At 35.4% G+C, this 25,773-nt stretch overlaps 1 protein-coding gene across 4 annotated transcripts in view; it reads left to right on the plus strand.

The window, feature by feature from the left end:
- Positions 1–3,727: 3,727 nt before the first annotated feature.
- The window catches only part of LOC136837170 (integrin alpha-PS2-like), a 753,892-nt gene continuing 731,846 nt past the window's right edge, over positions 3,728–25,773 (plus strand). For 3 of the 4 annotated variants that reach the window (XM_067101840.1, XM_067101839.1, XM_067101842.1), the window contains exon 1: positions 3,733–4,160. In XM_067101840.1, coding sequence (XP_066957941.1) covers positions 3,991–4,160 — 170 coding nt within the window. In that variant the 5' untranslated portion in view covers positions 3,733–3,990. Of the gene's footprint in view, positions 4,161–25,773 lie in introns of all 4 variants that reach the window. The other variant, XM_067101841.1, reaches the window with a different exon arrangement.

Consider the following 25,773-nt stretch of genomic DNA (forward strand, 5'->3'; position numbering starts at 1 on the left):
GTTTTAATGGTTCAATAATAGTAGGCTATGGGATAGTGAAGAGACTATGTAGCTTTTGGGGGATCAGTTTCAATCCTCAGCTGTTAACTATAAGTCAGGATGTGTTGTAGTTCATGATAGATATATTTGAGACAGTAGTATCTTTACGCTCATAAACGCTGACTGGTTAGGATGTGAGATGTTAGTACATAACCGACTCCTTCTGACTATGGCGTTCCAACATGAGTAAAAAGTGGCCTCTATGAAGACTCTCAATGCGGTGTTCTGTAGGTGGTGTGAAGTCTCCATCTGGTGCCATAATTCATTGGATACGTTTCTTCTATGAGGATCCCATCTCTTCAATACGGAGTGTAGACTGGTCATGCAAAGGTTTCGAGTTCTGGGCAAGAGTGTCTTCAACTCTACTACTCATATCTTCATGCGGCATCTTCATGGGGAACATCAAGTTGTTCTGGTGCCACTTTTGAGGGAAGTGATCACCACAATTCCACTACTTCCTCCAATGCCAGAAGACAAACTTTTTCTCATGCCAAATGAGCACCTTGTTATCGCTATTTTATTGGTGATTGGGGCCTTTGTCATCATACTCTTCGTGAAGTTGGGTATTTGTTGTGTACAAAAATATTGTGTGAGTAAACTCTCACCTGCAGATCAGCCTGCCAGGGGTGTGGCTGTCCATTAATGCATGAATCTGGAAATTAATGATTGCTATTTCCCTAGTGCTAGGGGTAGCACTTCTTTGGGTGACTGAGCATCTGAAAAGCTTGTAGATCACAAGTATTTTATGAATTACAATATACAGTAGATATTTAATTAACAAGAGGATGTTTAGCTGTTATCTGACTCGTTTCCTAATTAAGTAAAACTGTTACGTCAGGTACTCTCAAGATGTGGGAACTTGCCACATGACTTCGTGAGTGTGTTCGCTGGAAATGTTCAGGTTCCAGTGTAGGTGTGTGTATGTGCATTTCTTTTGGGTGGAGTCCCAGGGTGTGAGGGTTAGTTATGAGAAAAATGATCATTCGAAGACAAACACTTAACATTATTAAAAGTCTTCAGTAAAGACTCTGTGGTTCTAGACCTATCGATTAAGACTGTGAACATTGCTGTTTGAAGGTAGGAACCACGTTTGATTTCCCAAACTGTAGATTGTTTTTTTCATTTATATACTGTCTCCTGTGTCAAGCATTTATTATATTGTGTGTACTCTATAAGTAACATGGGAGGAAATCCCATATCTTTATTTTTATGCATTTTGTTTAATAAGGGATTTATTTGACTTCTTCAGATGTTTCACTGAGAAAGAGGCTAAAGATGTAATCATTGGGAATGTACTGGAGTTTGACTTATTTTGACCTATTGTGAGTTACAGTGTAAAGACAATAATTAGTTAAATATGATAGACTGTAATATGATTGATCTTTTGGGGAACTTTAGTATTCCATTTTATTTCATCTTTTATTTCTTGGCATCCAGTTATATTAGATTTTGTCAAATTTTAAAAGTAAAGCTTGTTTCATTGCAGACCTGAGAGAGAGAGAGAGAGAGAGAGAGAGAGAGAGAGAGAGAGGAAGAGAGTAGGCAACAGACATGCACTATCAGTAGCCTTTTTTGATGCAGTTACTATCAAGCTATCAATAAATGGGTCTTCTCGACTCTGTAGCAACAGGTAAGCAAAAAAATTTCCTCTCGACTGGGTAAAACACACACACACACACACACACACACACACACACACACACACACACACACACACACACACACACACATATATATATATATATATATATATATATATATATATATATATATATATATATATATATATATATATATATATATATAAGTTAAGAGGAGAGTAATAAGGGAAGTAGAATAACCAAGGAAAAATAATAATAAAAAATGGTGAACTGGAAATTAAAAGAGCAACATTAAGCAATTTCTTAACACAAATACCATGCAGACATTAACACGAGTATCAGACAAGGTAAACAAAATCACTGTAATATTTGGAGAACCTGGACTTAGAACCAGGTTGTGGCTTAAGGCCTTTGTAGAACTCACCTTCACCACCATACACTACAATGCAATAAAAAAAATGCACACATGCAGCACTCAGTGTCACAGTCTTACTTTACATGATGAATGAAGGGAGAACCCATGTGTAAAAAATTTCCACAACATTAGCTATTTCTAGTACCTACCTGAGCTAATCAGAATACACAGAATCACTCTTGTACATACTGTATGCACAATCTCATTTCCTCGCCATTAAGGCCGCTCTTTTTCAGTGTCCCTTTTCCTCCATCTGTCTAGCACTTTTCCTTGGTCTTGCTCATCTCCTTCATCCTAACACCTCTGAATTACAAACGCTTTTCACTATCCTACTATCGTCCATTCTATCCAATTCTCAAAACATTCTGAAGTATATATATATATATATATATATATATATATATATATATATATATATATATATATATATATATAAGAAAGACGTGGATGCTAAAATACTCTGCTAATAATGAGTAATGTTTGTGTACCCTTCGTGTATGTGATTGTACTAAACACACATCACTTTTGTGTATTTATTTAGTGGTGAATAATTGATTACGGATTTATTTTATTACGAAATTAAAAATAATCCTCAACACCACTGGAGACGTAACTGTATGCTGCGTTTCAGGCTTGAAATGCTATTTGTGGTGAGATAACTACTCTCAATCGTCAAATTCCACAGGCCCTGATAATGCTTAAAAGTTTTTCCCAATTCGACTTAGTCTTATTTGCAAACGTGGTTTTAGAGGGAAAAGGCCGACAGGTCTTATAGCAAAACCCTAGCTTCGAAGAGCTAAGATGTCTGACTATAGACTTGAGGGAAAAAGGAGTGTTCAAAAGGCAGACAGCTATGAAATGGCCGAGGGGACTGAGGAAGACACGTGGGATGGACCATATTTTTGGCAAGGGGCTACCTGATGATGAGGAGGGGTTTGGGCAATAAGGTTCCCCTACCCATAGTTGGGGCGACCGAAGGAAGTTGTAAAGTCTGCCGATGGGGCATAGGTGGGGGAGGTTAATACGAATGGGTGCCAAGCTTTCGCATTTACACTTTCTGTCAGGAAAAGATGCGTAGGGTTCTTAGCGTTTTAAGCGATAAACATAGGTATATTGCTTCAGACCATATTATATCTTCTAAGTCATGTATTTTAGTTCTTGGTCCACGGCCAAGTTCTTGCTGGTTCCCTGTACCCTGAGGTTAATGGCTATCAAGAAGTAACAACAGTTGCGGTTCCGTACTTCATTTACCTTCATGATATTCTATTGTACAAAGAATATAATCTTGATTTTTTTCCTCTTGTAAACAAACCCGTAGTTTGCCTTGAAAGATGAAAGCGAGAGAAGCTGCTGAACTGCCAAGAGTGCTCTAATTAGGTATTATCTCATTAGAAACAACTGAGTTTCATATTTAGATTGTGTGTAGTTTTTCTACTACATTCATATATAGCGAACCCAGAAAGGAAAAACTAGAAAATACACCAATTAAATCATAATTCAATCAAGACACAAACGCGAATATAAAGTTTCGTAGTTGTCTAACCGCACTGCTTTTCCAAAATGAAGATTAATATATCATTAGCATGAAAAAAAAAAAAAAAAAAAAAGAAAAGGCGTATCCCTAACCGGCATCTGCCAGTGGAGTGTAAGTGCAAGGACGAAAATGGCTCTCAGAAAGTTGAGGGTTCAGTGTTGGTTGGACCACTGTGGGAGTAGGTTGTTGCGCGCGCACATGTGATTCCAACACACAGGCGCTGCCGCGTGTGAGAGAGAACGCGGTTTTGTGTTGCTTGGTCGGTGTAAATTTTGAATGTGGTACCCAATGCCCAATTTTTGGATTTAAGATTTGGGGCTAACTGTGTCAGTCGCGATTCTTGAAGACATCTGTTTGTAGCAAAATTCCATTCAGTTTATATATTTAAATCTGGAGACACCATGACGACAGTGCGTGGAATATGCTCGTTGCTCATGCTAGTTTGGTTGCTGGTGGGTTACTGCAATGCTTTCAATATTGATATAGGTAGTCATGTCACACACTTCGGAGACCAAAGTAATTCCATGTTTGGGTTCGACGTCGCTCAGTACAAGTATGGAGGAAAGAATCTGTAAGTACATGCTGTTCACCTTTTTAACTCCTTTTTATGTAACCTAGGCCTAATAATTCTGCAGTGACCTGCCATGATTGGCTCACATGAGAAATTCAGATACATGTTTTTTTTTATTTACTTACAATAATATGAATATATACATTCACCAATTACGACAACGCTTGGTGGCTTGTACGATTTTTCTGCGCTCTTCTTGTTGCCTACTTGTCTTAGATTTAGAGGTTATCATTTAAATATGAAATTTTTTAGCCATGAACGACATTCAAGTTCGTGGCCGTGCATTTTATTCTGATTTCTATTTTTTGATTTAGATTTTTTTTGTTATATCATCGCTGCTAGGGCGACAAGACCAGCCGCTACTGTAATCGTTGATTAATAAATGTTGTCGTGTAGAACACACGTTTTTCAGTTTCATAGTTGCTAGACTACAACATCATTATATCATAATATAGTACTGTTCCTAGCCTACAACACCAGTATGCCAATATGCTTCGTGATTTTAATTTGCTTGAGTTCTCGTCTGCTGTTGAACGTGTATATGCATTGTATAAACATTATTTTCTTAGGGTATGTGTAGCTAACATATTGGCAGAGAAAATATTTTCTGCATAGGATGAATATTTAACCATTTTAAGTGTGATTCCGGTTGACTAGTAGTAACTCAGACTTAGGTCAGTGTCTTCGTAACCTTTCACCATTAATTATTGCGATATTCTTGTAATTAATTTTGTGACGACAGTTTAAGTGGCATTAGAATTTCTTTTTGATTCGGGTTTGTATTGAGGGAAGACCACCTCGCTCCCATGGGTGGTTTGTAGTCACGCTTTAAATCTTACAGAGTCTTTTCTTATTTTTACTCTTTGGAATATTCTGTTTTCCTGTTGCTGATGTTTTAGATTATTCAGAGCCTTTGTGAGCGAGAAAGTCGTATGTGTTTGTTATGCGTACATCTCGTGTGTATGTATATATATATATATATATATATATATATATATATATATATATATATATATATATATATATATATATATATATATATAATTAATGGCATATAGGCATACAGCTTTTCATTTCAGGCTTTGGGAATTGTTTACGAAACATCGGTACTGGGGGAAACAAAGTTACAACCTCTCTACTGACATTAATTGCTGCGTGACCTTATAGGCCTAAGCATTGCGATCTGATGAAATGATTTCGGTCCCGTAAAGGCCGCATATCTACAGTAAAAGCCCACAACAAGATGAAATAAGATACTGTTCCATCTTGGTCTACATCAGCCCTCTTCAATAGCTCATAGCTGCAGGTCGACATCGTCACCTTTCTTCTCTAGGAGCAAGGCTGGTGATTATAATCCTAGGCTAGCTTAATTAACTCTATCCATCTCCCCTACTTAGATATAAAGTGTATACTTCGCCTGCCCATTGACATGTGAAATGTGTTGCCATTTTCAGTAGTTTCCTTGACTTATTTTTTTTTTTTTTGGCAGTGCTCTTATTTTCAGTGTGGTCCTTATTCAGAGTAATTAACGAGACAGTATTATAGTTTATTGACTGCCTTCTAAGTCCCCAAGACTATTGAAGGTCATCCTATAAGTTTATGTGATGCTTTGCAGCATAGGCCTACAACTTACATTTTCGCATTATTGCCGGAAATTAATTGCAACCGCCTCTTCAGCTTTCAATATTGCAGATGGTTTATAAAGATTGCTGGCTGCAAATCGACCTATTTCCTCAGCACTTTGAGTAAGATTTAAGAAAATAGTTTTTGGCAATTTCTATAAACTCTCCCTTAAGTTGTTTTAGGACGTCAGAATAATAGATTTTCTGATTGATAGGTATATATTTTTTTTTTTTTTTTATTAATTCCGAGTGCATAAACCAGCTATCGAATACTTGTTCAGATAAGTTATGTTTTGCGTCGTTTACATTTTTCACCGGGGAATCAATTTGCAAATTTGATGTTTGAGGAAAAATGAGCTTTGGAACCAGTGCTCTCGAGCTCAAACACGGATTTAGGAACTAAGAGGTGGAAGCTTAAGGCTAAAGCTTACATACAGCTTGTCGCGACCGAGGTTCGTTATTATAGGCCTTCAGTACCAAACATTGATACCTGTTTGGTGTCAGGTGTTTAGGAATGCCTTTTACGATGCAGTTTGTTTTTATTTCTTGCTTTTGAACTTGAACTTTTGGCAGATGTATAAAGATAACCTAGGCCTATAGTTGTGCTGTAAGCTAAGAAGCTAAGAAATTTAGGCTTATTACCACTAGCTCGACGTTTATGTGGGAACATGCCATGCCGACACTGGCTTGTATGGTCTTACAAGAGGCACTTCATCAATATCAAATGAATGAATGTGTTGACTATGGGTCAGACCGTTTGAATATGGATATTGCTATCAAATCATCCAGTGTTATCCCATCATCTGTGAGCTAATGTAACTTGAAGCATTCAGTATGAAGTACACCTGCATACACGCTCACACACATTATATAGAATCTACTGGTCACTTTTTACCAGATACATATGTAAATGTATTTACCACATTGCCCTCTTAACTACTGTGCTCGAGTTCTTCGCGCTTTTTGGATACGCTTGTCACTACAAAGCCTTAGATCCAAATGCAAGAATATGAAGTAATTCTGATGTCCGCAGCAGGATTTGAGCCCGCATCCGGAGTATATATCTCACGTTGCCTCGTGGTCAGGTCGGCAACGTGACCCCATTCTGATACTCTTGATGCAGGTTCGAATCCTGATACAGACAATTACAGTATTACTTCATATTCTTGCAGATCTAAGGCTTTGTAGTGACAAGTGTATCCAAAAAGTGTGTGTGTGTGTGTATGTATGTATGTATGTTTGTAAAATTTCCCTAGAAAAAAGTAAAATGAGGAGCCTGAATATGGATTCTTTTTGAAACATACTCTGTCGTGCTTGCCTCTTTTTTTGTTTGGGAGATAATCCGCATTGATTTTAATGAATTTGTAATTTTAAGTAGAATAAAGAGTATGTGAGGTTCGTCAATATGTAAACTAAGCATTTAATGAAAGGACTTGGAGGGAAATGGGCCAAGTCTCTTCAAGAAGATGAGACTAATTATCTTTTTGTATATCAGGGAGGACACAAGGGTCAAGGGAAGGATAGTGTTTATACGATTGAGAGATGGCAGGAGGTTAATCTGAGGGATGTCACTGATAGCACGGCGCACAGGTACTAGGCCATGCTTGATCCATGATGTCTATACTTACGACGTCCAAGGATATCAATTAGGTTCCTGCAATTTTCTCTTTCCTTCCGTACCCTGTAATCGCTGTAGCTCGATGGGCAAAATGATTTTTCTCTCCTTTAAAGTAATCTTATGCCATGGATTGTCAATATTTTGCCGTCGTGTATTTTCTATTTATATTTTCCTCGTTCAGCAAGGCTGAAACCATTAAGTATCTGAAAGCAGAACGAGGGTGAATACAACTGGACTGAACAATGTTATTGCACCAGGTATAGCAGCACATGCTTTATACTGTAGCCAGCTCACAAATACCGGCCTCTGTATCCGGACATCTGCAGTCATCAACGAATTTATAAGACGAAGCAGCTGCCGTGGTAGGATATGTGATGCAAGTCATTATATCTCGCCTTCGGCGTCGTAGTGATCTAATCTTTCATTGCGTTTGGGTTTATGTACTGACTTCGTTGTTGGCCTTAAATGGTGCATTTATTTTTATTGTATTTTATCTATTTTTTAAAACGCGTTTAGGTGGGCTTAGGCCTTGGAAGACATATGCCTGAGAGGATGTCCACAAATTTCTTTAACTAGGTATTGTGATTGTTCATGTACCATGCGCAGCTGTTAAAGGGTCAAAACGCATGTTCTTGCGCAGGTGCTAATCCAAAGGCGCCGATGGTCCAACTGGCTAATGATACGTTTTAAACGGGAAGTCTTTCTTGCAATACCTTTGATTTATATTTCTTGTGTTTAAACGGTCTTCCTATGAGTCACTTCTGTGGCTTTGATACACTTGGAGGAGAATAGATAAGAAATGATGTAGTGATGCGATGTAATGTTTGTAGAATTTGCAAAGTGTTGAGTGAACAGGAGGTAACAATGTGACCAGGTATGAAACAAAGCAACGTCAGGATAACGGGTAGGCTGCATGTCATTATTCCACCCCTTTATTAATTCGCTGTTAACAATACTACCATCATGTTAAGGACGTCAGTTGTGGTCCCTTATTTTGGATTACTTAAATGTCAATCAGTTGTTCATGATAATGTCTTTGTGCTGGGAAATCAAGTCTATCGCCAAAAGTTGACCATCATCGTTTCAGCGACGTACCACAACCGTTGCTGCTTTTTAGTATCAAGGCATTTTCGCTTGGTGGTTCACTTACTGCAGCATCTGTATGCTTTAGGGCATCATTCGGTTATCATTTAAATTCGATTTACTACAGCCCTCGAACTTCTCTCTCTTTCTCTTGAATATTTATTGTTTTTGAAAAGTGCAAAATTTCATCGACTTTACTTAGATTTGTTTTGACGAATGGACATAATTAATTTTTGTTAAATTTTGTTGTCTTATTCTTTTTTTTTTTTATCATGAGCCATCCCCTTTAGAGGTAATGAATGAACTATATATATATATATATATATATATATATATATATATATATATATATATATATATATATATATATATATATATATATATATATTCTAGTAAATACAGTTATCAATGCTTTTTTTGGGCAACGACTGAACTGTTGAACAAACAAACGATACTATTTCAGCGCTTGGCTCGCTTGGCAGCTGTGAACGTTAGTAAAAGAATTACTTGATCAAGAATTATTGTTTTTAGTTATATATATATATATATATATATATATATATATATATATATATATATAGTATTTATATATATAAAAAAAATATTCCCAAAGGTCCCTTCGGTGTATACATAGTACAGCAAATTCTTAGCCTAGGGGAGAATTGCTAATTAGGTCTGTCTTATTTAACGGCAGGCAATATGTCTTATATACCACTCCTTATGAAAATGTATGCCTACAGAAAACACGAGTGAAATGAATATTGCTTTTTTCCCTTTTTCGAGCTGACACGAGAACGAACACTGGCAAGGCCTTGAGCAAATCGCGCTAAAACAAGAACATTGGAGGGAGTGATCCCTTGGGTGTGGTTTTCATGTAGGCTAATAATTTTAAGTAAAGCATCATCAGCTTAATGTGATACTACTGGGAGATTTGAGCAGGTAACCTCACCCATCACCCATATGCTATCATGTTTCACCAGGTGATCATTAATATCATCGTGACAATGATAATCGGTATGATTCATAAAGCGTTACCGCTAACCTAGAAGTCAATCCATCGGAGAGTGGACGCCTTATATTATTTTTATTGTAATATTATTTTATTTTTGTCCAGGGTATGTCGTATTCTTTTACTCTTCTATATTGTTTCTGTTTGAATGATGATTAGATTTTTCCCTGGAATATGTAAGTGGAGTTTCGCGAGAGATGCCTTTAAATCTAGACGAAAAATAATATTCATGAAACTTTTGCTTATTACGATAACATTTATTTTTGCTGGGTTTGAATAGATTTAGCAATACTGTATGTTAGTTTAATACACACAGTCACGCACACACAGAATGTATATATAATATATATTTATATATATATATATATATATATATATATATATATATATATATATATATATATATATATATCTCAATTTCTGACACATCAGGATCGAACCCCAGTCTCTCAAATGAAAAAATCAGGGCTCTACCGATTGACCTGCCTTTCGATGTGAGTCAGAAATTTATTTCTGTGCAACGCGTGCTCATGTGTTCATTAATAGACTGACTGTATGGAAATGTGGTTGGAAAACCTAGTTGTATTTCTGAAAATACTATATTGATATATCTTGAGACTGAAGCTTTTAAGAACAATAAATAGCAAATAGACCTTGAGCCAGATTGTAATGTAAGGTATAAGGAAGAAAGAAATGAGAATAATAGCAGCTGGCCAGTCATGAGAAAACGTTTCCACCGGAGAAGAATCCTGCGAAATGAAGAAGGATGTCTGTCATCTTTTTCCTTGGCATTGGATGAAGGGCGTAGGGTCATCAGACAGTGGGTCTCCCTTCTCACCTTTCACCTCTAACTGGTGGAGAACGGTTGGATCCGTCGAGTGTTTTAAACTTTTAACTGTAAAATTAGTCTCTCCACACACACTTGGTCTCTCTCTCTCTCTCTCTCTCTCTCTCTCTCTCTCTCTCTCTCTCTCTCTCTCTCTCTCGTGTGTAGGTCGCTGACGATCCCTGAAATGGTTCTTTTTGTGCAAGCCCCAATCTAAAACTTCTTCATTTGGCTTGCAGAGCTGCGTCACTTCGGTTTGTAATCTCTTCTACTCACTGACATGTCTTATCTGAAATTTCTTCTCTCCACTGTGTCCCTGTCATCGTTCCGTATGGGAACAGATGCTTTCTCATCTCAACTACAATATAAGCAGAGGGGCATTTTTCTTTATGGAATATAAGCTGGTTTTGAGTTTCAGGAAAATGGGTTGGGTTTCCGAAGGCTAGATTAATAAACATTTGCCATCTATGTGTAAATATGCACATTATACAAAGTAATAACGGTCTTAAACACACTTGTATACCTTTTGCTCACTCGAATTTGTTTATCAAATTCTATTTTTCACATGCTGTGTATAACGGGATGTTTTGCGATCGCAAGATGTTTCCTGATAGCAGTTCATGAGGTATGTAGAACTAAGCTTATGATGTGCAGTTTATTTAATTTCCAGACTGAACTGACGTTGGCTCTTGTTCAGTCAGTAAGCACCTTATCTTGGAAGAGAGTGGAGGCCCAACTTTGACAAGAAAAGTGTCTTTCTGAAGAACACTGGTTGGTTTGTAACGACTTTTAGGCTTATTAATAGGGTTTATTTTGCTTGTTGGCTTAATTAATTCAACAGTTGTTGTGCGTAAATTGAAAATTAATCATGTACAGTGCTACACTTACTATTCGTAGACTATTGTTTATTTTTAATGATGACGTTGTTGTAGTTCATGTACGTGAATAGTCATGTTTAGTCAGAACTGACCGAAGAATTGAAGGAAGGAGAGAATATGTTTGCCTGGGTGCTTCGTCACTACAGTTATTGGAACCCTTTTATCTGAAATATTGCAACTGAGACACATGCGGTGGCTAAGAATAGACGCATTGAATAAAGAGGAGACATCATTTTGTGACTGGCGTAGGTTTTCTTTGTATGTGCATGTGTGTGCGTTCCCGAGATGTACGTTTGGGTTGTGTGCCAAAAGTTAGAATTTGTAGTCTAGAGGGTAGGAGTGCCTCAGGTAGCATCAGATGAGGTAAGCGTACGTTTATACACCGCTGCGACTTTTTGAGCCAAGTTTCAATATTTATTGCCAGATGGGGACGTAGGCTCTGTGTTCGCTCCGAAAGTTGCTAACTTCATCTAGAATATTGTAAGTTGTTTAATGCTTGTCTTGGATGAGAATCAGTTGCAGAATACTGTATATAGGAGTGGAAAACATTATTTCAGGTTATGAGACATGCCTCAGTGATTCCTGCCTCCTTCTCTGTATGCTGTAAATCATGAATGCATGTCCCTTACATGACTAGCTTGAAAAGAGTCATTCAAATCTTTATTAGACGAGAACTGTCTAGGTTACATTAGTTGAATGTGTAGGCTATTATCTCTCTTTGCCAATTTATGGATGAAACTTCTTCATCGCGCTTTAGGAATTTACAAGTTTAAGGAAAATCTGTGACCTTTGCTTCAGACGACGAGAGGCCTGTGGAGTATCATTATGATTGGGAAAGAAGTAAAATTGAAATATAAAGCTTTCAGTCACCAATTACAATTACTCGATTATTATGACAGGATACTGCAAGTGCCACTAAAGCACCAGTGACGGCTGAACATTAATTTGGATAAAATTTTGCTAGACAAGAGGCTTAGACTACGGAACTGCAAATATCAATTTCATGTACATACAAGATTTGGTTCGCATTAAAAATCTTTAAGTTTCGGGTAAAAGTTTAGTTTCAGGTTTCTGTTTGTTTTACCTTCAGTATCTCCTTGGCCTAGCAGAGAATTTCTATTAAAAGACGTGAGACAGGTCGAATGACTACAAGTCTTGCCGCTCAGTCGTGTTAGAGACTATGTAGAATACTCTTGTTTAGTTGTTGGCATGAAAGGTAAATATAGGCTATACAAATATTTACACACACACACACACACACACACACACACACATATATATATATATATATATATACACACGAATAACCTCAGTTCCGACTGTGCTCATTTCATTTTGGCGCAAAACGTTCAAAGATACTGTTACAGTATTTGAAGCTCAAGAAATAGTGGTTATATAAGTTTAATCAGATCAAAACTACATAGTACTTAATGCTGAAATGATCAACAATTAGGAGAGTGCATATATTTTGCGTATTTTTTCCGTTTATTGATGAGTTTGAAATATCCTGGTTTTTTAATAACTTGCTCATAAAGCCTACTTGTCTGTTTTCAATTTCGGCAACAAGTCAATTATTTCGCCGTTTAAATTTGTTGGTCTTTCATACTTCCCAGTTCACGATGTTCAAGGTTTAGCTATTTTTCTTTTATTCTGGATTAGTATTAAAGTTGGAATAACAGAACTTTTCTCGGCTGTTGTGTTAAACTAAAACCAGTCTCTTGTTCAGGGAGCGAAGTTGGAAAAGAGAGGACATTCATCAGTAAAGTAAACAATGAAGCTGACTCGTTTGCTATTTTTGCTTCTGCTTAAGGCTCCTGTTTGTAAACTTGTAAAGCTAAGGACTATAAACAGCCCTCGCACAATGGGAAAGTGATGAAGAGTTGCAAAAAAAAATGTTGAAAGTCTCAAAGGTTTTACATATTTCATCGGAAAATTTCTTGTATTTTTTTTTATTATTCTGACCACTATATAAATATAAACACCTATAGACACACAGGCACTCAGGCACACACACACACACATATGTATGTATGTATGTATGTATGTATGTATGTATGTATGTGTGTGTATGCGATTCTATAAAGTGGAATGTGTAGGACAGCTCAGGGTCGAGGCAGGAAAAACGTGGAAGTTGGTTCTCTGAGAAGAGGTAGCTTATCTTAGGGTAGCACTAAGTAAAACAAAGCAAAAGCTAGCTCACCCCAAATTTATATAATCGGTGCAGTAACATTAAACATCAACCAAACCTTGTCCAAGATTCAGGATAATCAGCTTTACCTTACACCGCTGGCACAGCTCCCATGAACCACAGGCGACTTACTTTTTATCTTTAGAACTAGGAAATTTTAGAGCTTAGGCCTATATTCTTTATCAGCGGTATTCTTTCATATCCTGATTTCTTGACAGTAAACCAGTCTCTCATTGCTTTTCAGAGTTTTCACTTCGTGAAGGTAATCAAAGTTCAGAGATCGTAATCAAAGTTCAGAGATCAAATGTTATCACACACCTCTTTATTAGTTTTTTCTTTGGTGTTTATCCTGTCTGTTATTCCTATTCCACCGTTATTCTGAATTCATAAACTATTTTACAGTTTCATTATGTACCAACTCACCGGGGTCAAAATAATGAGGTGCAAAAGTACAAGAATGCAAAGATTTATTAAATAAAATAGAAAAAATGAAGGCAAATTCTAAAACTGACTAGGGTCGAAGCAAAAGCAAATGAAACAGGGCGAATGAATGAGTGAACAGAGTGACGAAATGACGCATTCTGCGTTGAGCAACAAGAAAACAAAGACAAGGACGCAATTCGAGCAAAGCTGTGGCGTCAGTAAACGAAGTATCAGTCATGCAGAATAGACAAAATAAATGACAAAAATAATGACAAAATATTAAGATAGGAATTTGAACCTAAAAATGAGATAACCATTATTCATACGTATAATCCATGAGAGAAATTTTATAACGGTCACTTGCATGGCCTTGAATAGCTTATACGATTCCCGTAATAGGCTAGTCTTTTAGCAATCTATGGATTTCATGCCCTCAGGATTTCTGGTCGTAAAGATACTTTTACCTTTTCAAGGCTTCACTGATAGGATATTTAGCATAGCTCAGGTTCCTCATTTATTTCTCAATTCAGTTTTCATACTTCCAGATGCACTTAAACACATTAAAATATAAAACAGTATATACCTGGTTTCATGAGTGATTGACAGTGCGCATGCAGCTGAAATAAATCAACGGTCTTTCAGATGTCTGGAAAGGTCTGCATGTTACCTCACATGAATGGTATAATTACAAATTTCCATAGCGCGAAAACCAGTAGCTTGAATAGAGGAGAGCAAATCCACTTGAGAAAGCTTGCAACATAACACAAAGTCATTGTACATAAATGGTTTGGAAGAACTGAGATGAAATCTGGAACCAGAATTTTGAATGAGTAATTGTTTCATTTGGTATAAATTTAATATTTAGCGGAAAACTGCACAAAGAAAATCTCTTATCGTTAAATCCCAGCCAATACTTTATAATTTATATTCTTCCAAAGTCCTTGACCCACGAGCGGTTTAAGACTGAACATTGATAGGCAACATTGAGATTTGAACTGGGACTTTATATCATACGCTACTCTTCACTTTGGCAAACTTGTTTCCCAAAGTTGTTTAGGGCTTGTGACTTGTTGAGATTGCTCTTGCTGGAGGACAGTACGAAGAGGACACTTGAGATGGGTAACGAGATTGATTATATTTTATATATATATATATATATATATATATATATATATATATATATATATTATATATATATATATATATATATATATATATATATATATATATATATAGATATATAATTAAACTAGAAATATTCTAGACTAGAATGGCATCACTCCATCAAAAACTCTCTGTTTCCCTGGTCTTAATTCACTTTAGCAAAACTAAAAGAACAAAACATGTTTATCACTTTGCCTCATGCACACACAATCAATCCTATTCACTGGTGATCAATAAATGAAACACTGTTTTTCTAAAAATGTTAAATACAAATATTTATTTTTAAATTCAAAGTCTATAACCAGAATTCACAATTAATTAGAATTCACAATCTGAAAAATTTATTATTACTTGAAAATAATACAACACTCAATTAACTCTTGAATTAAACTATGAGACAAAACTAACTCACAAAAACTTTATCAGGAATTTAAATTAATCAAGAAAAATTTAAACTATCAAGAATTACTCAAGATTTAAAAAGAAAATCTTTGCTTGGTATCAAATCAAGTATGCAATGTTAAATTATACCAAGAAATATTTAAAATGCTATGTAAATAAATGTTACATCACAAACATAAAAAATGTGAAAATATAAAGAGATTGTAAATAGAAAAACACACAAAAATACACATAAGATTTATCAATAATGATTTCACTTGTTCAAAATTTCCTAACTTATCATACCATGGTATTAATAAGTAAAATTCACATTACCTTACACAAACTTGTGAAAACCTCTGTAAATCACTTGCTGCAGCTGCGTTACCACAATACACACTTTTTTACCAGGCGCCGTTACGAACTAAATAACTCTGCTAAATTCAGATCTCAAAAGTTAATGCTAATAGTGACCACAAAACACTAACGTTAAAAGTAATTTCTTTCTATGAACGAGAGAGAGAGAGGGGACCAAATCGACTGGTCTCAGAAATCAGAATGAAACAAATTTTAGAATTCCAGAAACACGAAACAATTACATGATGTCATTAAAGCATTTTGGGTACGAGATACAAAAGTTCTAGAAGCAGAGAGGTGACGTCACTAAAGCATTTTTAAAGTCAGAGATACAATAGAGAAGCTTCTAGAAGGAAAATGACGTCATCCCAGCAAAACGTTTTGAACGCAATCTTACAAAACATGGCGTAACTGATCAAGACACGTATTTTTTCTCTCAAAGTGGCGTATGTGACTCGAACAATGCATGTAACAACATGAAATCCCTCGTCTTGAGCCGTATGGGACGAATCGGCATTTGTTTTCAAAACCTGTCATCACTAACCCAAAACAAAGCGCTCCTCTTATCTCAACTGATGACAATTGAAATGAAACAAGCCCTTCCTGGACACACACACACACGTGTTCAAATACTACGCTTTTACCAAGAAAGATATTATTCAAAACTACGTTACTATTAAAATTGTAATATCAATTCTAAATTACGCTATTAAGTTATTCAATCATCAGTTCTTTTGAGATCTGATGCCAAACTAAATATGACACTTTAACGATCATTATCATTACACACAACACATGAAAAAAAGTAAATATGTCAAAATTATAGGAGGATATACGTATTACAAGACAACATCATGAAATTCCTCCCCCCAGAAGATTACTTATCCCGGGTTTGAATCCAACGATTCACAACGGGATAAATAATCGGCTATGACATTATCTTTTCCTGAAATATGATTAACTTTTACATTATATGGTTGCAGGCATAAAGACCACCTGGTCAGTCTCATATTATTATTTTTCATCTTATTGATGAATGAGATTGGGTTGTGATCCGACAACACTAAAATTTCTTCATTCCTAGGTCGGTTCACATACACTTCAAACTTTTTCAATGCTGTGATTAATGCTAATGTTTCTTTTTTGATTGTTGAGTAAGTTTTCTGGTGCTTTTTCAACTTTGAAGACATAAAACATACTGGATGGAAGATTTTATTGTCATCTTCTTGAAGTAGAACAGCTCCAATTCCACAGTCGGATGCATCAACTTGTATCACAAACTTTTTATTGAAGTCTGGAGCTTGAAGCACTGGTCTTGAAGTTAATATGGCTTTAACCTTCTCAAATGATTCTTGACATTCTGGAGTCCAAACAAACTTTCTTTTAGGACTGGTTAAGTCAGTTAAGGGAGCTACTACGGCTGAGAAATTTGGACAGAATCGGCGATAAAATCCAGCCATGCCCAAAAATCTTTGTAGCTATTTCCTTGTAGCAGGAGAGGTAGCCTTCTACATTAGCATCAATAGGAGTGAGAAGGCCTTTTCCAACTTCAAATCCTAGATACTGTACCATTGCCTTTCCAAACTCAGTTTTTTTAAGTTGATTGTTAGTCCTGCTTCTCATAGTTTCTTGAACACTTTTCTTAATATCTTCAGATGTTCTTCCCATGCATTAGAATAAATCACAATGTCATCAAGGTATACACCTACTCCTTCTATTGATCCTAGTAGTTGATCCATCACTCGCTGGAATGTTGCAGGTGCATTCATCAGACCAAACGGCAAAACAGTGTATTGATACAGTCCAAAAGGAGTAATGAAAGCTGACAGCAACTTAACATTCTCATCTAAGGGAATTTGATAATATCCTTTCAACAAGTCTATCTTGGAAACAAATTTGGCTTGCCCAATATTATCAAGTAATTGATCAATAAGAGGCAAGGGATAATTGTCAGCCACACTGATGGAATTCAGTTTCCTATAATCAGGACACATCCTAAATGAGCCATCTGGTTTCTTCACTAACACACAAGGAGAACTATAATGACTTGAACTGGGTTCTGCTAATCCATGCTGCAACAAATATTCAACTTCTTCCTTCAAAACATCTTGATGAAAAGGTGATAAGCGATAAGCTCTCATTTTAAAAGGTTTTCCATCTTCTCTGATCTTTATCTCATGCTTTGTCAGATTGGTACGCCTAGGTACATCTGCAAAAATTTCAGGGAAACTTTGAATCACTTCACTTAATTCACTACTTTGCTCAACACTCAGATGTTTTAGTTTATCTTCAAATTTTCTAATATTGAAGAATTGTTCATCTTGCTTTCAGCTCCCAATTCGTAACCATCATCGTCCTCTGTAGATGAAGTTGTCTGTGTTATTGACACTGTTTCAGTTTTAGTCTCTGAGAAGTAAGGTTTCAAAAGATTCACATGTATCTTCCTCTGTCATTTTCTTCTTCCTGGTGTTTCAATCACATAAGTTCGATCACTTAACTTCTCTATTATCCTATAAGGACCTTGAAACTTATTGGTAAGGGGAAATCTTTTCACTGGTAAGAACACTAGAACTTGCTGTCCAATACTAAAATTTCTTAACTTAGTCTTAGCATCATATTTTCTTTTCATTTTCTCTTGACTTATTTTCAAATTTTCTAAAGAGAATTTTCTAATTTCTCTTAACCTTTTCCTCAAGTTCTTCACATATTCGCCTTGGATTTCCTCTTGATTTTCTTCCCAATTCTCTGCAAGAATATTCAATGGACATCTAATGTCTCGACCAAAAATCATTTCATTTGGTGAACATCCCATGCTTTCTTGATAAGCATTCCTAACTTCAAATAACATTAAAGGTAAACCAGCATCCCATTCTCTTCCTGATTCATTACAATACTTAGTTAACATACTTTTCAATGTTTGGTGGAACCTTTCCAAGGCTCCTTGAGTCTCTGGATGACAAGCAGTTGATAACTGTTGTTTTACTCCTAACAAGTTCATCACATCCTGGAATAATTTTGAAGTAAAGTTCGTTCCTCTATCACTTTGCACAATTTCTGGTATTCCAAACTTGGAGAAAAACTCCACCAACTTCTCAGCAATTACCTTTGCACTTATTCTTCTTACAGGAATCGTCTCAGGATACCTAGTCACTGGACACATTAATGTTAATAGATATTCATTTCCTTTCTTTGTTTTCGGAAGTGGCCCAACCACATCTATAATTGCCTTGCTAAAGGGTTCTCCTCTAACTTCTATGGGATGTAGGGGTGCTTTCTGAATAGTTTCATTCGGTTTTCCAGCTATCTGGCATGTGTGACACACTCTGCAAAATCTGCTAACATCCTTGTGAAGTCCAGGCCAGAAAAAATACTTCATAATCTTTTCAACAGTCTTCCTGATTCCCATATGTCTAGACTCATGCGCTACTGCTACTGCTTGGATTGTAATATATTTGATTTGTGCCTTAATCATACCACTAGACACATTACCCCCACATGCTACTGCTAAAGCAATCCACTGTGCCTTAGTCAGGTTGGATTCAGATAACTCTTGGATGGAAGGAGCTGCTAAAATCTTCTGAACATTGAACAGAGCCATATTCTCTAAGTTACTCAACTAAATAATTCACAATACAAGGCAAAAATAACTATGTGGTCACTCCTATCAAAATATATCCCTAACACCACCAGTATAAACCATAAACCAGAGTGATATTTTGTTTTGTTACCGGGTTTCTGGGCACCAAACAATATAATGTCACGATGCGTATCAAGTACCTGGTTATTACACAACTAATCTCAAGATTCAAAAATATACCTCACTTCAGCCAGATACCTGAACTCTCATAACATTAATTATTACGACTGAGTACTCTAAAGGTAACAGTGATCCCTTAAGAAAAACTTATTTATCAATCACTTGAAAAATCAAACTAAGTCTATCAGAATATGTGTGAGGTATCAAAAATTAAACTAGAAATATTCTAGAGTAGAAGGGCATCACTCCATCAAAAACTCTAACTGTTTCCCTGGTCTTAATTCACTTTAGCAAAACTAAAAGAACAAAACATGTTTATCACTTTGCCTTATGCAAACACAATCAATCCTATTCACTGGTGATCAATAAATGAAACTGTTTTTCTAAAAATGTTAAATACAAATATTTATTTTTAAATTCAAAGTCTATAACTAGAATTCACAATTAATTAGAATTCACAATCTGAAAAATTTATTATTACTTGAAAATAATATAACACTCAATTAACTCTTGAATTAAACTATGAGACAAAACTAACTCACAAAAACTTTATCAGGAATTTAAATTAATCAAGAAAAATTTAAACTATCAAGATTTAAAAAGAAAATCTTTGCATGGTATCAAATCAAGTATGCAATGTTAAATTATACCAAGAAATATTTAAAATGCTATGTAAATAAATGTTACATCACAAACATAAAAAAAATGTGAAAATATAAAGAGATTGTAAATAGAAAACACACAAAAATACACATAAGATTTATCAATAATGATTTCACTTGTTCAAAATTTCCTAACTTATCATACCATGGTATTAATAAGTAAAATTCACCTTACCTTACACAAACTTGTGAAAACCTCTGTAAATCACTTGCTGCAGCTGCGTAACCACAATACACACTTTTTTACCAGGCGCCGTTACGAACTAAATAACGTTGCTAAATTCAGATCTCAAAAGTTAATGCTAATACGTGACCACAAAACACTACGTTAAAAGTAATCTCTTTCTATGAACGAGAGAGAGGGAACCAAATCGACTGGTCTCAGAAATCAGAATGAAACAAATTTTAGAATTCCAGAAACACGAAACAATTACATGATGTCATTAAAGCATTTTGGGTACGAGATACAAAAGTTCTAGAATCAGGGAGGTGACGTCACTAAAGCATTTTGGGTGTGAGATACAATAGAGAAGCTTCTAGAAGGAAAATGACGTCATCCCAGCAAAACGTTTTGAATGCAATCTTACAAAACATGGAGTAACTGATCAAGACACGTATTTTTTCTCTCAAAGTGGCGTATGTGACTCGAACAATGCATGTAACAACATGAAATCCCTTGTCTTGAGCCCGTATGGGACGAATCGGCATTTGTTTTCAAAACCTGTCATCACTAACCCAAAACAAAGTGCTCCCTCTTATCTCAACTGATGACAATTGAAATGAAACAAGCCCTTCCTGGACACACACACACGTGTTCAAATACTACGCTTTTACCAAGAAAGATATTATTTAAAACTACATTACTATTAAAATTGTAATATCAATTCTAAATTACGCTATTAAGTTATTCAATCATTAGTTCTTTTGAAATCTGATGCCAAACTAAATATGACACTTTAACGATCATTATCATTACACACAACACATGAAAAAAAGTAAATATGTCAAAATTATAGGAGGATATACGTATTACAAGGCAACATCATGAAATATATATATATATATATATATATATATATATATATATATATATATATATATATATATATATATATATATATATATATATATACACACACACACACACATATATATATATATATATATATATATATATATATATATATATATATATATATATATATATATATATATACAGTATATATATTGTGTATGAGTAAAAGATGTGGATGAATGGAAGACATATTTTTTGTTGTTTAATAGTAAGTAATGAAAGATTCCCCCTATTTGCCATATATATTTCCCTTTTCTGGTTCGTGAGTCTAAGTGCGTGCGTGCGTGGTATGAAGGTATCGGGTGTTGCCTCTAAAGAATGACAGGCCGTTGTTGATACAGGAAATTAGGGTTAAGGAAAATTGATGGTAAACGTTTGGAATTATTGATGCTCCTATTGTAATGGTACATGAACCTCGTCTGACTTGCAATTTTTCATACCCTGGGATGTGAAAATATAAACAGCCGATTTATTTCAGTAATTATTGCCTTTGTCACCGTATCATTTGGAACTGAATGATAAGAATGATAATAATAGTGACGCTAAAAAATGTTTATCTCGGGCCTTGCTATGTTTAGGGGGTTAGGAAATAATCGGCATAATTTATATAGTTAAGTGATCATAAGAAGAGGAATAGCTAAACTTTTTTATCCACACTTTGTTGGTGAGAGGCAATCCCATGAAATTGATCATTTTCAGCTGATATTTTATGTCATAAATATCTGTCATCAGAGGATGTATCTCCGCCATTATGAACAGGTTTGACTCTACTGCAGAGGAAACGTTTAATTTTTTATATTTGCAGATCTTGAGACGGAGTGATTGTAAAACGATTCAGAATGAATTTAGATCAAGTTATTATACTAAACCCAACTTTCTTGTCGTGTTGGATTCAAACAAGGAAGAATTCGTTAATTACTTTTGAAATCTATTTGAGACCATATATTATTTTCATGCAACTCTTCGTGTACCGCAGACCTTTGATATAGCATTTTTGGTTTACATTGCGTATATTTATTAAATAAGAAAGACCAAAATTATAATAGTCAGGCTATCTTCATGAAAGTCTTGTTCAAAATAAAGCGAAAATTGGTACCGTGGATGCTATGGTGTTTCTTACATCTATGGAAGTTTCAGGTGATGGAACACTGGTTTCATCGTTGACTCAGCATTAGGAGTGATTGCTGTTCTTCTCACTGGTCACCGTCTTTCAGTTGGAACTGCTTTTTGAAGGTTGAGCACCAGGGATTCAGCATTTTTCAACATTATCAGTTAACCCTATCAAATATGGTTGATGAAAAATACAACAGTATTACCACCCACAAACACACACACACATACACACATACTGCCAAGCACATACACTTCGGTGGGTAAGCGCTTCGTTTCTGTTCCTTTTCTTGTTTTATTTGGATCTCGGCTAGAAAAAATGCATCTGGTTATCTGATCAGTCTTGAGTAGGAGGAAGCATAATCGAAGGCTCAATCAATAGAAACTGCGATTCTACTGGGAGACACTGTATGCTAACACTGACCCTAGACTTCTACTCGGCATTATATTTCAAGAACTTGCAGATGGACCAAGTTCTGTGCAAGATTATGCTGCTTCAGATCAGAACTTGTTTGATGCGCAGGGTGTATGCTCTGCATCTCTGTAAAACATTAACATCGGGGAACTGGAGAAAGTGGCGTGGACATGGTCTAAGTCTCTTTCTTAGACCGTAGGCGTGGACGGCCAGGGTAAAACCAAGATATACTTTGCACCAGCGATGAAGGCTGTATCGTCAATTGCAAGTGTAAGGATCCAAGATTTGCATGTTCAACGACAAATCACACAGCAACCATTGGAGTCTACCAAAATAAACAGTCAACATTTAGAGAGTGACAATAATAGGAAAATACAGAGACACTTATGTGAGACTCTATGTGTAGCGTCCATCGGTCATTTATGAAGGTTGAAAGGGATTTTTTCAGATCGCGACCAGAGGTTTTGTACACCTCAACATCTTACGATGATTTTCGTCCTAGATAAATTTCTACTGTGGAGTGGCTTCCTTTAACATAATGACATGTTTGTGCTGTCATAATTTGCATGAAAGTAATGTTGTTTAAATGATACTTCTCTTTTATATTACTGTCTTCACTTTAAAAGTGAAAATGTAAGAATGAGAATGATGGTTACAATCAGAATGAATGATATTGAAACTCCGATCAGATTCTACGATCGTAGTTTGGACCGGCACAGATCGATGTTAATGCCAGTAGAGACGGCAGTTATCATGGGAAGACTCTGTTAGTGCTTTGACCTTTTAGGTACTCCGCCTTTTCCTGAATGTAGACTAGCAAGCGATTGTTGTTTCAGTATGCTTTCGTGTATGTACAGTATGTACACTCATATATGTTTCAACGTAATGTCTTTAAGAGACCAGATTTTATTGTGGCTCTCCGCGAAGACATTACCCTCTTTTTCTTGCATAGATTTCCTACAACTTTTATGGTTGGTGAGTTCTCGGTTTTGGTAATGAGCGCTACAGAAGTCTCAGTCTAATAATAAATATATATATATATATATATATATATATATATATATATATATATATATATATATATATATATATATATATATATGTGTGTGTGTGTGTGTGTGTGTGTGTGTGTGTGTGTATGTGCTCTTTTTAGGGAGGTCGTCTTCTTTGTGATTTTATATGGTTAATGGGGCAGAGTTGCCAAATTCAAATTCGCCAAAAAATGTATTACATATCCAAAGGGATATGACGCATTATTTTATCAAAATCATCCCGCTTCCTCTTTTCTTTGCATGCTAACATTTGGTGGACATATTTTGTTTGGCTTTGTATAATGACAAATGTTTGTAATTTATGTATGTAAATATACACGCACACACATATGCAATTGTAATGTGCTGTGTGGTTTGGCAAAGACGAAGTGGGGTGAAATACAGAGAACAAACAGAACGTGAAGGAGAAGTTGACAAATTTCTGAAGATTAAAAATCATAGCTAAAATTCTCCCTACAAATTATCACAAGGTGGACTGAATGGAACTTTTTATTCTGATAACCGGGGTTTGAAAATTGTTTGCCATTATAAAACACTTTGTCAAGTTATGTGTTTACTTAGAATTCGCCCGGTTTATAATAAAATTGTCAAAATAGGTGTAATTCAGATAGCAAATTATCTTACGAGGCATTTTAATACCGTACAATAATTTCCATGATTTAATTATTTTTTTGATAAATTTTTAAAAATTTATTTTACACAAAAAGTTTTCCTGAAATTCTGTCCGGTTGGGAAGTCCAACGTTTTCACAAATGTTTTGTTTTTAATTTTGTTACGTGACACCTAAGTAGAATTCCATTCTGTGTCTGTTGCCATTTAGGAGAGAGCACAATGGAAGCGATTGTCAGCAGCGATATTTTTCTTTGCCTTCAATGCACTCGTGGGGATTTTTCCATGATTTAATTGTAACTCGTAATCGATTATAAACATGAAAACTAAATAATCAGATATTCGTGTAAATATTTTCCGGTCATATACATACATATATATATATATATATATATATATATATATATATATAAATATATATATATATATATATAATATAATAGAGAGAGAGAGAGAGAGAGAGAGAGAGAGAGAGAGAGAGAGAGAGAGAGAGAGAGAGAGAGAATCCTTAGCTGATTATCATAAATATTTATAACTCGTCATGGAAGATGATTATACAGTGAAGCTTGCTCTCTAAGGTTTCGCCATTAGTTTCGCTAAGAAGCAATTTGCGTTTCTTTGTTTCCGTTCTTGTATGTGCTCGTGCATGCGCAAACTCTTCTGAGTAAATAAGACGGCAGTTGACGTGAGAGAAGATAATTTTCGTATGGGATGTTTTACCGTGTGTTGTAAGTTCTTTCCTCTTCCAACACTTTAGTGAGCAGTCGAAATATTAAAGTGAAAAAGGAATTCGAAGGCATTTTAAACATTTTCTGTTTGAATCTGATTTATTTGGCGTGTTTCGTTAGTTTTGCTGAATTACGTCAGTTATTCCATTCATGTATACACCATATAATTATGGTATATATATATATATATATATATATATATATATATATATATATATATATATATATATATATATATATATATATATATACATTATTATGAATAATAGTATATATAAACTGACATTATTTCTTTGACTAGAATAATAACGATTATGCCCATATTCGCATAACAGGGAAAATTTGAACAGATATAGGCTGACTAGTAATGTTGTGGGGCAGAAACGAGAGGGGAAGCAGTTGTTAATCGAGTCGCAGCAGGAAGTTCGGTTCGATACACGCTTAGATGATCGGCAAAATATACTCGTGGCTCTTCGCTTGAATTTAGGTACTTATCTTCGTTCAGATCCCACCTATCAGTAGCCTTCGATATTTCCTCTTCTATTTAGTTTCTTGGCATTAAATTGCTATTTATTTTAACAACGTCGTGCTCGAATGGTGTCCTCTGAACTGAATCAGTGAATTACTCTACTTCGGTTCCGTGCAATGGAAGGGCC

This window comes from Macrobrachium rosenbergii, chromosome 58 (genome assembly GCF_040412425.1).
Source record: "Macrobrachium rosenbergii isolate ZJJX-2024 chromosome 58, ASM4041242v1, whole genome shotgun sequence".
Taxonomy (NCBI): Eukaryota; Metazoa; Arthropoda; class Malacostraca; order Decapoda; family Palaemonidae; genus Macrobrachium; species Macrobrachium rosenbergii.